General features: G+C 46.3%; 1 protein-coding gene across 6 annotated transcripts in view; it reads right to left on the bottom strand.

Annotated features, from left to right (window-relative positions):
• The window catches only part of RAD54L2 (RAD54 like 2), a 68896-nt gene that overhangs the window by 6907 nt on the left and 45101 nt on the right, over positions 1–16888 (bottom strand). For all 6 annotated transcript variants that reach the window (XM_039378184.1, XM_027731656.2, XM_027731569.2 and 3 more), the window contains 17 exons: positions 15610–15808; positions 14039–14178; positions 12426–12557; positions 11418–11650; positions 10736–10918; positions 10329–10462; positions 8837–9033; positions 7972–8314; positions 6472–6649; positions 5732–5983; positions 5067–5185; positions 4642–4757; positions 3576–3675; positions 3044–3249; positions 1604–1779; positions 654–850; positions 344–540 (listed from right to left, as the gene is read on the bottom strand). In XM_039378184.1, the coding sequence (XP_039234118.1) occupies positions 344–540; positions 654–850; positions 1604–1779; positions 3044–3249; positions 3576–3675; positions 4642–4757; positions 5067–5185; positions 5732–5983; positions 6472–6649; positions 7972–8314; positions 8837–9033; positions 10329–10462; positions 10736–10918; positions 11418–11650; positions 12426–12557; positions 14039–14178; positions 15610–15808 (3102 nt within the window). The remainder of the gene's footprint in view (positions 1–343; positions 541–653; positions 851–1603; positions 1780–3043; positions 3250–3575; positions 3676–4641; positions 4758–5066; positions 5186–5731; positions 5984–6471; positions 6650–7971; positions 8315–8836; positions 9034–10328; positions 10463–10735; positions 10919–11417; positions 11651–12425; positions 12558–14038; positions 14179–15609; positions 15809–16888) is intronic.

The raw sequence follows: 16888 nt of genomic DNA, 5'->3' as shown, positions 1-16888 counted from the left end.
CCTGGGTTTATTTCTGAGCAGCACAGGAAGGCAGCAGAGGCTCCAAAGATGAAAAAGCCACGCTGCTCTGGCACAGCATGTCCCTTATCCCAAAAAGGACAACTGGTGACAGTATGTATTGAAGGTCCTCTCATAGGAGTTCACTCCTAACAACCCAGCAGGTCCAAGACCCTTGCACACCTGCAGGGAAAGTCCTCCAGGGGAACCACTCAAATGAGAGAGGCAGTATCTTTGGCTCTGATGGCCATCTGCCCACTGCCCATGTGAGCATCAACAACTCACCCCGATGCTCAGTTCACCACAGGCATCACAACTCAACCCACTGTGAGCACCAGCAACTCACCCGTGGTGGTGACAATCTTCTGCACAAAGACACCAGCTCTCTGTAGATAGTTGATGGGGAAGTTGACGGCAGGGTTGGAGCTTGAGGTTGATCCTGCACTGCCCATGGGGACATGCCGGGGCATCATTGGAATGGGAGTGGACTGAACTGGGCGGACGCTTGCCACTGGCTTGTCCTCACCCTTGAGGGCTGGTCGCCTAGTGAGAGAGGAGGGAGGAGAGTGCAGTGCCCACCCGACAGGGATAAACATTCTCTGCCCACTCATTTCATGTCTACAGCATGGGAAGAAGGGGAAGGGGCAGGTACTCACCAGTTCCTCTGGCTAAAGGCAGGGATGCTCGTCAGACTCTGGTCACTGGCTGGGTAATACTGTGCGTAGGACGGCCGGGTGTAGGGGACGGATGCTCGCTTTTCCTCCTCATAGCTCTTCTTGGCTGCTTTCTTCTCTGCCTTGGTCAGCTTGTGCTCCTTCCGGTCGATCAGCAGTGACTCATGCTGAAAAGGCTCCTGCAACCCCACAGCACCGCGGTTCTGGCACCAACACACCACAAGAGGGAACCAACAAACCCCAAACGGCAGCCAGCGGCTCCCTGCGGCAGCCTGTCTCCATCCCAGGCTGAGCAGGAAGGGCAGTTGGGAAGGCAGAGCTGGCCATGGTGAAGTACGTGCAGGGCAGTGCTGTGGATGTGGTCAGGCTCAGATTGAAGGGTAACAGTCAGCTAAGCCATTGCCTGCCCAGCCAAGGCCAGCACTTACCACAAGCACAGAGCAAAACCCAGGAGCCAAAGGCCAGGCCAAGAGTGCAAGCACAGAGTCTGCCATGATGTCACGCAGCCACCAGAGCCCCACAGCACCCAGCCACAGGCCCCCTCTGCACCACCACCCTACCAGAGAAACTCCTGACAACACAGGCAAGTGCTGTCTGTCCCAGCTTTGGTTCAAAGCCATCCCAGGAAAAGAGCTGGCAGCAAGCTGGGATATGCCACCGCCACTTTCCCACCTAGCACCAAGATGAAGAAAAGGGGTGCTGGCAACCTGCCCCCAACCTGTCCAGGACAGAGGCGTCTGTAAATGTGCAGGAGATACCACAGGGAAGGGCAGGGCTCTTTGGGCTCTCTCTAGAGGATTTTCTGCCTATTCCCACCAGCAGCACACAGGTGCATCCTTCTCGCCACCATGGCCCCATCATGCTGCCAGACTCCTCCAGGCCTACTCCTGGCTGTGCAGTGCTGTGCCAGCAAGGAAACAGGCTGGTCTTACCTTGGTGATGAGGTGAGGATACTTGAGACAGGCTAATTGTAGAACAGACTCCTTCATCTTGCCTGGATTGAGGGAGAGCTGAGCAGGGTCAGATTCCTCTTCCACAAAATGCAGCAGGTTCTCCACCTCTCGTCGGGTGAAGTTCAGCACTGGGTTCAGATCATCCACCACCCGATCTGGAAAAGAGGGGGAACGAAATTAGCAGAAAAGGGAAGAAATGGGTACTGCTTGCCTGCTGTCCTTCCTACACCCCTGTTCTAACAGAGCTCCCTCCTTACAATCTGTACAATCCTCAGAAGTGTTCTGTAAATGTCAGGGCAGGGAGAAAAATCACCATTCATGTTCAGAACTGAGCCTGTTTGACCAAGTCAGGCTGACAAGTGCCTTGTGCTCCAGACTGCACAGCAAGGCAGTGCAGGTCAGCGAGCTCCTGGCAAGCAGGAATACAAAACTAGTGATGGGTGGTGTCCCACCTCACATGACAAGGTTGTAAACACAGGTGTCCTGAGACAGAACTGCAGCCACATCAGTAGGTGCTCTCCCACAAAGCCCACCAAAAAGGCTCAAGTTAGTAACCAGATACTAAAATCTACAAAACTCTGTTGAGTTAAAAGCTCAGAAAAGCAGCCACAGTCCCTCGCTCACAAGAGCCTGAATGCTTTTCTTGGACATTATCCCTCCTGCACACAGGGCAAACAGGAGCATGTGGAGAAAACATCTCTATCCAGGACTCTCTTGGAAGCCAGCTGCCAGGGGACTCCACCTTGAGTGCACAACAGCACACTGAGCAGATCACACTGGGCTGCTGCCTCTGGACTTGTGTTTCAGGTACAGAAGGACTCAGGCAGCAGAGCTCTCTTTGGGTCACCACAACCCTCGGCTGCATGCTCCAGGAGAACAGCTTGACAGCTGGCACAAGCCAGCACAAAAGATACTTGTGGTACAAGGGGAGGTCAGAACTGCAATGAATTCATTATTCTTGGCTCCTAAGTAAGCACTGTGAGTCAAAGGTATCAATATATGTTTTAATTTAGCCATTTTCCCTCTCTTGCTGCTGGAAAAATGGAGGTACAGAGCTATTTAATATGTAACACCCAGTTTAAGGTGAGCAATATCCAGGCACAGGGGAAAACAGACACCCTCTGAGTCTCCAGTCTGTTGCAGCAGCCAGGAGAGTAGCAGTGATGGTAAATGGCACAGCAGTGGACTAGTAACACAGCCCTGCTGCAGGATTTTGGCTCTACCATCATGAATTTCTTAAAGGATCCCATGTCATTGCCAACTCATAAACATCAAACATAGCTCTGGGATAGTGTCTGTCACCTCTTTGCCTGGTCTTCAACCTTAAAAAAAGAAGTTACAAAACCCACAGAACCAGGACTTGCAGGAGCTAAAAGGAGTGAAAGCTGAGAGTGGAATTCCATGTTCACCCACACTTACCTGACATGCCCTGCTTGGAGATCTGACGGTCATAGATCTTCTTCTCAAGGGTGTAATCAGAAACCAGTCTGTAGATGTGGCACGGCTTCTTCTGCCCGTAGCGGTACACTCGGCACACGGCCTGGGCGTCGTGGCACGGGTTCCAGGAGGCATCAAACACCACCACTCTGTTGGCTCCAATGAGGTTGACACCCAGACAACCAGCACTGGAAATTAGAGACAAATTTCAAACTGCTGCCTTGGCCAACTTTCAAAACTTCTAGCCAGGGACGACCATCACAGCCAAGAGTCCACAAGTGTCTATGGAAAGTTCCCTCCAGCCAAACTTTAAACCTAAGTTTGGTTTCCAAGACTGTTAAGCTGTTGCAGAAGATTAAGACTGAAATGCTACATCCCTAGGGAACTCAGAAGCAGATGGCATTATCAGGCCATGGAGAGCATACTACAAAGGAAGTTAAGAACTGAAAGCCCACCTGCACACAGAACATCAGTGTGAGTCCTCCACTGTGCCCTTCTGCTCCAGCCAACTTACCGTGTGGACAAAAGGAAGAGCCAAACAGAGGTGTTGCTGGGATCATTGAACTGGTTAATCAGTCGTTCCCTTTCTGAGGCAGAGGTGCTGCCATCCAGTCCTGAGAAGGAAATGAAAGACACATTTAAAAGCTCTGTGTGTCTGGGGGAAACAAACCCACTTTCTAAACTCTGAGCTTTGTAACTGGTTGCAAACCAATTCTGGGTCTTCCTCAAGTCATGTACTCCAGGTTCTCAACTGGACCACTCTGTACCTCTAATTTGCCCAGCCAGGCAGGTGCAGTGCAGCCAGCCAGGCTGGGATTTGTTCAGCTGAAAGATCAAGTAAAACATTACTCAAGCTTGTCAAGGCCAGGACTGGGAGTGCTACAACACATCTAGCAGCCCATTAAGGCTGTGCTTTAGGCAAGATGGATAGCAAGCAGGAACAACAGGAACAAAGAACCAAGAGAAGTCAAAATTGTAAAGCTTTTGGCAAACCCCCAAAGCTTAGATTTGAGCACAGAGAGTATTGGTCTAGAGGAGTTGCAGGGGGTGTTGTCTCTGCTCCATGTTGCTTCTGGCTGCTCTTCAAAAATCAGCCACCACTTCTCTCAGCCCTGGCCTGTAAAGTAGCCACACAAAGCAACAACTCACACCAGAACGAGATTTAAAACTGGGGAAGAGGGGAGGTGGAATTCACAGCCCTGAGCTAATGAAAGCACTCCAGGGTGATTCTGGATTTGGAAGCAAAATCTAGCAAATAGCTTAACAGGAAGCAAAAAGTATCTTTTGCAACTTTAAAAAGCAGTAGTAAGTGAGGTGTTAAAGATGTCTAACATCTCCTAAGTAATATGTCAGAAAGAGGATTTGGAAGTTATCAGTTAGTTGCTATCCAACTGACATTGTCTTCCAAAATAACTGAAGTAAGAACAATCTGAAAGAGGTTCATCAAGAGAACGCTTCAGAGGAGCATCTTCACATCCAAGGACAAACATATGAAGACAGTGGGTGACTTTCAGGAATTAGTCCATCACAGAGGATCAAACAGTGTGACATCAAAAGTGAGGGGGATTTGCTGTACTCACTGTAGTAGTTGATGTTTCGGACCCAGTTGTGAACTCCTCCATCTGAGCCTGGAGGACTTGGCATCGGTCTCTTTGCCAAAAAATCTTCAATGACAGATAAGGTGGACAAGCTCTGGCTGCAAAACCAAGATCTCTGTTCAGGAAAATGACCCTCCAGCAGTAAAAGTGGAGTATCAGAACCCTTCCCCAACCATGACAGCACTGATGGTTGTCAAATCCTGTTTATGCAGCACATCTCTCATTAGTAAAATTGACACTGGCAGAAGTATAAAACCCACAGATGAAATCCAAGATCTAATACAACAAAGAAAAAAAAGGGAAACTGCTACACCATTCATCCTGTGTAACAAGCTTCTAGCACCAGAGGGGATCTAACTACTCCAGTGCTTGGTGACTGTAGGATCAACTATTGATACTCTGCTTACCTGAAGACCAAGATCTTGTCTCCAAGCTTCACACTTTCCTCAATTAAGTGGAACAGTAACACCATCTTGGGCGAGTTCTCCAAGACTCCCGTCTGGTAATCACACAAGATGTCTTTGGCCTACCAAGAAATGGGAGACTATTACAGGTGGAGTTGCTCATTCTCTGTTTAGTTCTACAATCCTGTCTCAGAGGTTATTTACATTCACTTGGTAGAGGTGAGAATGCTACTCCCAACTACTGCTGCTATCTCTCCTTCCAGAAGCTCCAAATTACAAACTTCTTGGATGAATGAGTGTCCCCTCAACATTTCATGACTCTTTTACCTCAAGAGCTTTCTTCTAGCCTTCTAGATTTACCACCATCTTATCTAGATCAAATTTCACTCTAACACCTGTTTTTGAATAACAAAGTCCACAGCCTTTCTGGTCAGATGAAAACAATGGTATGAGTGCTGCCTGCACTCCTGCCTCATGAGATTCATAAACTCCTCCCAGAATTACACAACCTGCTTATCAAGATGCTCTATGGTAAAGAAACGTAAGAGAAACCCACAACTCAAACAGAAGAGTCTTCTCTTTGCTCCACTTCAGAAAACTGCCCTAAAAAGAAGTACACTCTGATTTCAGACTCTCCAAATGAAGAGATTTCCAGCAGTGGCACTCACCCACTCATAAGTTACGACCTGATTTGCTCTCTCTTGAAAAGGGTTGAAGCCAACACTCTGGAGGAACTTGCTATTAGTAGTTTCTCCAACTGGTGATGCCAAAGCATTACTCTCTGCTTTGACTTTAATTCCCTGAGGCTGGCAGCGGGAATTAGTACTTGCTGTGCCAAGGTCATCCACATCCAAATCCTGCTCATTTGCCAGATTCTCCTTTTGCAGAGCTTCATACAACACATCTGGATGGTTCCAAATCTGAAAGGGAAAGGAAAGAAAGTGGTTAGATCTGTGCTGGCCTGCTGCTTGCCAACGATTGTGGTCTGAAAGCCCCACAGCTATTCAAAGGAAAGAACTGATACTTCCCCTAGGCTCTCATATCTTTAAAAGTGCCAAATTCTTTCCCTGAGAACAAACCAGGAGGTCACTGTGCACCCCACACAGCACAAAGGCAGAGGAGGCTGCCTGTTTGCACTGCCGCAGGTAAGGCTGTGAAGGTGAAGGTATCAGTCCAGTACTGGCTCAGCTGATGGCTGCAGGTTTCTTGCACAGTTTGAAAAGCACATTTAACATCTCCACATCCCAGTTCTGGAAGCAAAGATAACAACACTGTTGGGCCATCACAGAGCACTCTGGGGAGAGAAGATGTCCCTGGCCAACCACACTTTCGCTTCCTGTTTTGTCTCATATTCCTGCCTTTGCCTTACATATTAGAATATTTCTTTGCATCTCCTGCCAAAACCTACCTTGCAACAGACACAGAAAGCTTTGAGTGGGTTCAGTCCCAGCCAGCCACTGTTGCCTGCGTCTCGGAACCGGTTCATGAACTCCGTATAAAGGGCCCGCTGGATCTTCGACAGACGCACCAAAATGACATGTTCTTCCTTAGATGGGAGCTGAACCTTCAGAACATTGTGGCCCCGCCTGCGGAGGAAATAAAAAGAGAGATAAATACAGGGAAGGGAATTTCCCAATATGATCTCTCTATGGTTGCCTGTAGGATAAGATTTTTGACTTCTTGCCCCCCTGGCTGCAGGGAGAAAGATCTTTAAATTGCATGTTTCTCTAATGCATGACACGTCCAAGAGACTATCCCTGCAGCCAAATACCAGCTGTAAACACAATTATAGAGACCTCAAACATTACAATCATCTAGCACAGGTCACAGTGTTAGGAGGGTGATGAAAGTCCTGTTTTCCACGGTAGCTGAAAACCAGAAACAAGACTGAAGGTTTATTTTCAGCTCTGCTAATGATTAAGACATTCCATTCAAGTCACTGGTCCAGCATCTTAGAACCCTCGTATGAGGAAGAAAAGCTGATTCGTTTCCAGAGTGGTGGAGTCACTGTCCTTATTTCATAACACTTTCATGAAACACTTTCAGATCCTTGGGTAGAGGATGTCAAAAAGTGCACATCCAAATTAATTATTAAGCCATCAAAATAAACCCGAAGTCACTCTGGTGCAGTCAGAGGTGCTGTTCTCTAATATCAGAGTCTGTGGTACCAAAGCAAAGCAACTTTACCTCTAACCATAAGGCAAAACTGAGCTGTAAGAAACAGTGTGCCCAGCAGTGCCAGGGCAGTGATCATCCCCCTGAGCTGGGCACTGGTGAGGCTGTGCCTTGAACCCTGGGCTCAGTTTTGGGCCCCCCACTACAAGAAAGACATTGAGGGGCTGGAGCGAGTCTAGGGAAGGGCAATGGAGCTGGAGAAGGGGCTGGACCCCAAGTGTGATGAGAAGTGGCTGAGGGAGCTGGGGAGACTCAGCCTGGAGAAAAGGAAGATCAGGGGGGATCTTCTTGCTCTCTGCAACTCCCTGACAGGAGGTTGGAGTTGGAGCCAGGTGGGGGTTGGGCACTGCTCCCAGGTAACAAGTGACAGGATGAGAGGAGATGGCCTCAAGTTGTGCCAGGGGAGGTTTAGACTGGATATTGGGAAAAATTTCTTCACTGAAAGGGTTCTCAAGCACCGGAACAGGCTTTCCGGGGAAGTGGTTAAATCCTGGAGGGATTTAACAGAGGTGTGGATGTGCCACCTGGAAACATGGTTTAGTGGCGGACTTGGCAGCGCTGGGGGAACGGCTGGACTTGATGGTCTCACAGGTCTTTTCCAACCTGAACGACTCCGTGATTCTATAAGGCAGCAAGATTTAATTGTAGGACATAACTTCAGCAGATAAGCCGGGTAATTTGGGATGAAGGAGGTGTCTGCATGGACCGCAGCACCAAGAACTGAGGGACTCACCGCTGCACGAAGCCTTCCAGCAGGCTGTGCAGGACGTGGCTGCGGTACCTCATGAGCCGCACGTCCTGCGGGGTGCTGTCGATACACTGCCCGTTCAGGATGGGCCGCTCAAACATGTTGCTGAATTCCTGCCGCGAGCCCAGAAAGTCGGGTCGGACGAAGTCCACCATGCACCAGTACTCAATGAGGTTGTTCTGCAGTGGGTACCCAGTCAGCACCACCCGCCGGCGGGAGCGGATGTTCTTCAGGGCCTGGGAAGTGCTGGCATGGCAGTTCTTTATCCGGTGTCCTTCGTCGCAAATAACCACGTCTGGGCCAGGGCGAGACAAGGCCTTCTCAATCCCTGAGGACAAGGAACATGAAGTGTTAGTTAGAGATGAATAAGACAAAGTTCTGGTTTTAAATGGTCACCGACTTCACAAAGGAGGGGTAGTTCTGAAAGACAAAAAAGCAGTGTTCATGGGTGCAGAGAGCCAGGCTGATTCAGGAGATAAAATATGACTAGACACTAGCTCTGATTTAGCATAATGTGGTAATGAGCAAACATGACTGTCCCTTGATTTCTGCTCAACGACCCGCATTACATCAAGTTGGGTGTCTTGCAGCATTTCAGACTGGCAAATCTCACACTGACAAATCCCATAGTTCAGTCTTCTGACTTCCACACTTGCAGCTCTTGCAAGAAATTAAAGACTCAGCCAAAGCTCAACAACCTTCTGCTTCCAAAGACACACGCCTGCCCAGCAAGGTTTGATCATGTCAGCAATGCTAAAAGCAAGTTACAGGTTGTTTCCCTGTGCTGCCACTGCTGATGGTCAGCTGGACAGCAGGATCACACTCTCCCTCTTGAGGGCTGGCCTCCCACCTTTCAGAAGCTCTTGCTGCCGGTCTTCCTCATCCAAGTCAATAATGACAGGGCCAGTTTGTTTCTTTGTTCTCTTCTTCCTGCCAGTGGCAAAGGACTTCTTCAGTGAGAGGAGACGGTACATCTCGTATCCCATCAGCAGCACACCACCGTCTGTCACCCAGTCATTCACCACCTTTGCACGTGCAGCTGTTGTCCTGCAAAACAACCAAATAAACTTCAGATTTTCTCCAGTTTCAGACTGAATCACTAGATTGGAGTCTGCTGAGAAAAAAGACCCCTTCAATTAATTTAAAGCACTTTTCTCACGTCAAACCAGACAAAGGAACACGATGAAATTTCTTTAAGAAGCAAACTGGCATAGAAATGGAAAAAAGCCTTTTAAGTGCCACTGGTAGCAGGGTAGAGAATGACAAATTGTTACAGGAACTGAGCTGCAGAAGTCTGTCATGTACAAAAGGACATCAAACTTGAGAGCATCTGTGCTGGTGATTTTTTGAGAGACCTTAAAACACTCGTTTCATGACAGCACCCTTTTTAAAGAGCTGTTGAGTCTGCCTGTGCAAAAACCATTTTCAGAACTAGCTGCTAATGCACATGGCTGTAATTATCTAGTTGTTTTTCCCTTGTTGTTGTCTCCTCCAGTGCTCATGTTCCCCAGTTATTCCTTCCCTGGCAGCCTTCTCAGATTTGGTTCAGATCAAGACACTGTCTTCACTCAATCCACCAGACCGCACCAGATCCCGGCCAGTAGTAAACACATGGTTGGAGCAGCATCAGCAGATTCAAAATACACCCCAGTCAGAAGGTGAGGACATCAACAGGTGGGTGTATGAACTGAGAATTCCCTAGGATCACTGCAATGATCCATGCAGGAAAAATAATCCAGAAAGAAGCAGAGATCCATGAGCCAAGAACACACTCCATACCAGGCTGTAACTGCAATCACTGATCTCTCCTTTTTGGACAAAGAGGCTTTGTATAATATTTTGCCAGAACCCTTCATGGACAACTCCATTCACAGAAAGTCAAAGTGTCAGGTAGAGGAATCCCTAAATGTGTGAAAAATCTTGGGGAAAAAAAATCAACCCACATTTAAAATGCAAGAGATGTGGTACAGGGACACACGCCTCAGGAATCCCAAGGACTCTGACAGGACTAACAGTGTCCCACCAAGCCACAGCACTTCTGCTCCTCTCTGCAGTTCTGTCTCTGGGACTGGGCTCCTGCTCTTAGTACACATGGAAGAACAGAAAGGTGTGTCAGCAGTGTGAGAAGGAAGTACAAGATATAAATATTGGATGAAAGAGACGGGTACCTCTCACAGGTACCAAAATCCTCCCCTCAGCATCCACAATAAATGCAGAGTGGGAAAGATCTGTGAGTCAAGGGTACAGAATTAACCCAAAATGAACAGTCTGCAACACCAATTCTGATAACAGTTCCCTAAGACACAGTTCAAGAGCTTAAAAAGACTTTTACTGGCACCTACTTGTGTTCATCATTCAGGATGTGGACTTTGAAGGTGCGGGGCTGGACCTCTTTGGAGTTATAATCAGCAGGAAGGTTTTCAGGTGCTGGGAGCCACATGTTGAACTCTGCTAACCAGTTTTGGAGTGTATTCACCTGAAAAAGTTAGCCATGGAAGGATTAAAAACCCAGCTGAGTCATCTGTGATCTTAAGATCAAAAATGAAAATAAGGACTGACAGCCAGCTGTGCCCAGACAGAAGCAGCAGACCACAGCATGCAAACTCAGGGACAGGGAATGACAGAGGGAGAAGAGCAGCAAGGGTATGACAGAGCTTGATGTGAGATGGGACACTAATCAACCTTCTCTATGCAAAGAAAGAAGCAGTGCAAAGAAGCCCCTCAGCCAGCCCTTCATGTGGCTACTCACAGGTACAATGGCAAGAACAGTCTTTGCCTCCGTGTGCCGGAAAAGTACATCCAAGAAAGAGATGACCTGTATGGTCTTGCCCAGGCCCATGCTATGTGCTAAAATACACCCAAACCCACTGCTGGTTTTAAATCTCTCCAAGGACTCGACCAAGTTGTCATACAGGAATCGGATCCCACCAATCTAGACACAAAAATAGAAAAGGTATTACAATGGTGGGAGAAAAAAACCCCAAGATGGGTATGTATTTACAGAGTGGCAATTATATCAGGATTGCATAAACCATTAAAATATAAAGGGGATGCTTCAAGTTCACTGAAGTACTCTAATCTGGGGAGGGCTCAGAAACTCAGTATTTTTAGATACTCATAAAATGTCCTAAGACTATATCAATAAATCAAAATTAATTTGTAGCTAGAGAATCTGAATTGGGGTTGATTAGTTTGCTTATAAATATAATTTTATTTTTTAAAAGTTCATCTAAATATACAAAGGTCTGATAATACAACAGCCAAAGTTATATAGAGCCTTGGCATCCCTTTAATTTGTCTGTATCATTTGACTGTCCACAACAGTCACTGCTACAACCAGACTGGTCACAGAGCTCACCAAAGAAGTTCTCCTGAGATTGCAAGGCAGGCTTGTCTGAAGTCACTGCATTTGCAAGACTAATAAAGCCTACCTGATGAGGTTTTACTGCATGTGCAAGCTGGGGAGCCAGGAAAATGTCCTCTTCGTTTGGTGGATGATTGATGTTGACAATGACTTGCCCCAGAGCATCTGACTGATTTAAGGCATCATTCACATGAGAGCCACTGCTCTCTTCACTGCCATCCTCCTCCCCTTCATTGCCAGAGTCACTGCTGTCCACAATTTGGAGGGCATCATCCTCTCCTGAGCTCAGCTCAATCACTTCTGTGAAGTAACCAAAGCAGGAGAGAATAAGGGCAAAGGTGAACCTCGAACATCAGGGTTTATCATACATGGAAAAAACTATCAGGAAATAAGGCTACCACCTCCTTTTGCAATTCCACACTGGCCTAATGACCTATTCTGAACAAGTAGGTACGATACAGACACACCAGGCCCCCCAAATCAGCATATGAAAGCATGACTTTCCCTGAGCTTTCCTATGTTTCAGACAACATTAATTTGGGCTGATCCAAACAGAACGTGAGACAGTTTCTATGAGTGATTTCCATTCTCCTCCATATGCCCTCTTAACCAAACCCAGGCATGCATTTTACCTACTGATGCAATGTCTAAGGACCACCAAGGAAATTAGGTAGAAGTACTGTATCAGAGTGGTATAAAGTAGTCAGGGACAAGAGTTTGGGACAAGAGACATAAAAACCACTTTCAGCTGCAGATCTGAATACTTAGATGTTCCTTTTATACACAGCAGATGATGCCACATCTCACGTAAGCATTCTTCAGCAGAGCACTGAGCAAAGTTAAGTGCATTTATAAAGCAGAAATAAACACAAGTTCACAAGAGGGCCTGACAGGCCATTTTATAAATGTCACTTCGGGACTCACAGAGCAGAACTGCCCATATAATTGGAAACCAATAGGCCTACAAAAATCTGAAGTGATTCACCACTGGAGCATCTGACTAGATGAAAACAGACTTGTGGCTGAATAAACAGCATATTGTGAGAAGACCAGGCTGAGCCAATTGGTCACTTACCATCTTTAATGCTATTTTTTCCTTTAGCATCATCTTCGCTGCCACTGCTGGTACTGTCGAGGCAGATTACTTCCTCAGCCAGGACCTGAGGGGGGAGCTGGGTCGCCTCTGCGGTTCTGAAAACGATGTCCTCTACAAACATAAATCATAAACAATAAGTAATTCATAGTAATAAGGAAGGAGACAAAACTGTTCAGAAACCAGACAGTATTTCCTTCCACTTTTGCTCCAATAACTTAGTCCTGGAATTTTCCATAACAGACTCTCACTGTCTACAATACTGCTATGACTCAGCTTCCTGGGTCACACTCTGCTCCTTTCTCAATATGCTGAAACAATAGGCCATTGCTGATGGCACCCCCTGTTTCATGCCCTGACTGGGGCACAGTGACCACGCAACATGCTAAAGCCCTTTGCTTCTCTTTTTTTTTTGGTCTCAAAAGTAAAAACTGTGTTTCACCCAGCAAAGAACTGAAGGGATGATAACTGCCCTTTGTTAGTAGGGACACTGTAATAATTACATCCCACATATCATAAACAACTTTTGCTGACCAAGAGCATTTGTTTGTATATTTTAGTGCTGCTATGTGGTGAGAGAGGCTAATGGGTACAAACAGCACCACTGCAGTGACTCAGCAATGATGTTCTTCTGGGGCTTCAACCTACCCTGCAACAGTTGAAGTGTTTTAAACAGCCCTTATTCCTTCTCTTCTATGTAAAAGTGTTTTGAACACTTGCACATAAGGGAGAATATGCATTTTCTCAAGAGGCAAAGTCAACTCAGGAACTCCTTACTCCTGACTCCTTACACAACATCCAACTGCACTTCCTTGCCCTTTACACCAGACAGAGGCTGGTCACCACTAGATCACCAAAATGATCCAGATTAGGAAACAATGCAAGATGACATATTCACCAGAAGACAAGAGGATGCTTAACCATTTATACTGCCTGCTACTCACTGCTTGCTGAAACATGCAAGAAAGGACAAGGTTACATCATGAACACACATGAACATCCCAGTCTATTGCTCCACTACCCCTGGCACAGACCATTCCCAGTACAAATAGGGTCTGGACATGGCAATTCTACCAGTTGGAGAGACAAGAGAGCTCTGCTCCAGAATCCCGCTACACACAATTAATGTGTCAAAATATCTTCAACGAGATATTTTCTTCCTGGTACCTTTCACCATGCAGCCCCAGCATCTTGATTCAAAACTAGCTCACAAGTGGAACTGTCTACACTGAACCAACAAGTGCTTTGGAACTGCTGTTTCGAGAGTTTACTCTTGGAAGTGCAAGTACAGCACAGAAACACAGAATGGTTTGGGTTGGAAGGACCCTTCAAAGGCCATCTAGTCCAACCCTCCTGCCATGGGCAGGGACATCCATCCTAACCTTGAATGTTTTCAGAGATGGGGCATTTACCACCTCTCTGGACAACTTGTGTCAGTGGTTCACCACCCTCTTCCTTTTATCTACCTGAATCTACCTTCCTGCTGTTTAAAACCATTACCCCTTGTCCTCTCATGGACAAGCACGGCACTACCTTCTTCAATTCAGCTTCTATCTTTAAAACTCCTGCTTTGGTTGGCATCTCCCACTGCTTACCAGGAAGAAACTCAAGGGGTACAGTTGGAATAGTAGCTGGATAATCCTTCCGCTGCTGCTCAAGCCGTTTCCTCCTCTCCAACTCTTCCTGCTGGGCTGCCTTTGTCACGGCTTCCAGTTGGTCCTCACGCAACAGCTTTCTGAACACAGGAGCAAACGTGATTTGGTTACACTCAAACAATATCTCCCAAAAACATGAATGATTGTACAGCTGGCTCAAAAGATGACTGACAGGCTCCAGGAGTCTGTCAGCTACACAGACTGGGAACATCATCATCAAAAGATACAGGCAAATACAGCTACTTCAAGACTGTGCTTCCCAACTACAGGTAACACTACGAGTAGTCAAGGAAAAGACAAAAGTTTGACAGAAGCAAAATAATGAAAGGAGAAAAACTGGGAGTGAGTAAGCACATACGTAAAGTAGGTCACCAGAGACAAGTTCTTCTACCTGAAAGGATGTTTTTTATTGATATGCAGTCTATAAACACAAAATGCACAAAGCCATGCAAAGAAGATACGTGGGAAGAAAAGGCATCAATTCCACCACAAAAAGTCATTACCCTGATTCTCTTCTGACATAGTGTTTTCAGGAACTAGGACCTCTAATGGCTTTAACAATGGTTTCAAGGGACGCTTTCAAAGCACCTTCCCTTTACAGGTAGTTTTCTTTACTTCCAAATGTTGCTCTTCCCCTGCTTCAGTTTTACATGTGCAGTACTGGAAATGAAGGTGCTTTTGCCAGGGGAGAGGTGCTGTACAAGCAGTGGTAAAATCCAGCTCCCTCTAACTAGCCTTTAGAACCACCCAACCCCACACTTCAGGGACATCTTGCCCATCCTAATGAGGGAGGGGGAGATAGGAGAAGACGTCCCCAGGCCTACTCAATACTCATTCCTTTGGCTTTAAGAAAATCAATCTGCACAAACTTAAACGTGAACCAGAGACCACCAGCACATTGCACACAGGGTAAGAGAAGCCACTTGAGTTCCTGCTCCATTAGGACTCCTCTGAGCATTTAAGAGTCCCCTTGAACATTATTTCATAGCGATTTACCACTCGACAACTTGTCCCAGAATACGTGGTGACTTACACAATCAAACTATTACTGCTTTATATAAGCCAGGTGAAACTGATTTCCATTTCACTCACCAGCAGTAGCATCAGCATTCTTGCTAACAAATACCCAGGACAGTACAGGAAAAGACTGTATTTTAGGCTGTTTTCAATAGGATTCACCTCAGCAAATATCTGAAACTGGTATTAACTTAATGGTGGTACTGTTTTTCTATTACATCTTTTAAAAGCCAGCAGCAATTACACAACTTTTGCAATATATTCCATAACCAAATATTCCCTCTTCTGAAATACCAAACAAGTCTGCACCCACATGCAGCACTCCAGTCTGAGATCATACTACTCCCACTGGTGAAATCCTAAGGTTTTGGAAAAGAAAAACCATCTGCTCTGCCAGCAGTGGCAAAACGTAGCTCAGAAGCAAAGTGCAGAGATTCTGTTTTCACCCAAAGGGCTCATGTGACCCTAGCTCTTTCTGTCCTGCTGCTCCTTACCTTATGTTCCTCCGCATGTGAGACGGTTTCTGAGCCCTCTTCTTTTTGGTGTCCTCAGAGGCCAGGCTCTTGTGCTGGTTCTGCAAGAGTTGCTCTGCCCGCTCACTCGGAGATGAGGTAGTTGAAGTCGAGCGCTGCCATTCTCCATCCTCCGTGTGCTCAGCATGGTCACCACTGAACACACCTTCCCGGGGTTGGTCTGCAAAGGGGAGAAGGCCATGACATGAGAACATGACATGAGAGCTGTGCCAGCCTGGTTTTTACATGAGCATTCATCAGGATTTGAGCTGAGTGGGAACTGACGGTCCCGATTCTCTCTCATTTGGAAGCATGTTTCTCCGAGGGTCAACACTTGGGTCCTTTCCAACAGCCACTCTGAGTGTTAAAAAGTTTTATAGTGAAGGGTCTGTTCCCAGTTAAAGGCAAGACTAACACCATTCAACATAGCCCAAAAGTGTCCTGACAAGAAAACAAGGCAAAATTGTTTCAGTCTACGTGGAGCACTTGCTGTCCCAAGGGTTTGTGTTCCTAAAGGGACCCAATGAGTTCTGATTAAAACAAGGAACTTAAATCTCTTTACCTTTGTTTCATGTTGTCCAAGTAAGGCAGAAATTTCCATTTATATGACACCTTCCAAGTTAACAGAACGTACCATGTAAGAGGTTATCTGGTTCAAACACTGGGCACCTCAGTGGTTTTAGCACCAGGCTCCACTCTCATGATTGAAATTGTAACTTCCAACAAACTTTTTTAAAAACAAAAAGTAAGTGGCAATACTCTTTCTACATTATAAATCACACGCATTCTTTTTTCTCTTCATTCTCCAATTTTCAGACTTCCATTAGCACTTGATTTCACTCTTAAGGCATTATATGAAATGACACCTTGTTCTGTGTGACACTTGGCTCTTCAACAGGCTGCCAGTGACCAAACTAATGCTTCCAGAGCACAGAAAGGAGATGTTTCTATTCAAAAGCTTCCCTTGAAGCAAACTGTTTCTGACAAGCATTGTAATAGCTTCTTTGAAGCATCTTGTCCCCTTGTGTCAGGCAAAGAGATACCCTGAGTCTCATCTTGTAATCAGCTTTCTTGCTTACATTGTGTATCCGAGTTAATGACTGAACTGAAATGACACTTAGACAGAACTTTGAAGGAAAGAAGACATCAGTGCAGATGAATGTGGCAGATGAAGTAATACAGAACCCACAAACATCTCATTGTGACTCTGTGGGATCTGGAGACAAAGAGCATCCCTTCTCAAAAAAGCTGGGAGCTTAAA

This window comes from Pipra filicauda, unplaced genomic scaffold, assembly GCF_003945595.2.
Source record: "Pipra filicauda isolate LSUMZ 115617 unplaced genomic scaffold, ASM394559v2 scaffold102_size2360937_pilon, whole genome shotgun sequence".
NCBI lineage: Eukaryota > Metazoa > Chordata > Aves > Passeriformes > Pipridae > Pipra > Pipra filicauda.
The sequence above is the reverse complement of the archived record's forward strand: the minus strand, read 5'-3'. Positions and strand labels throughout refer to the sequence as shown.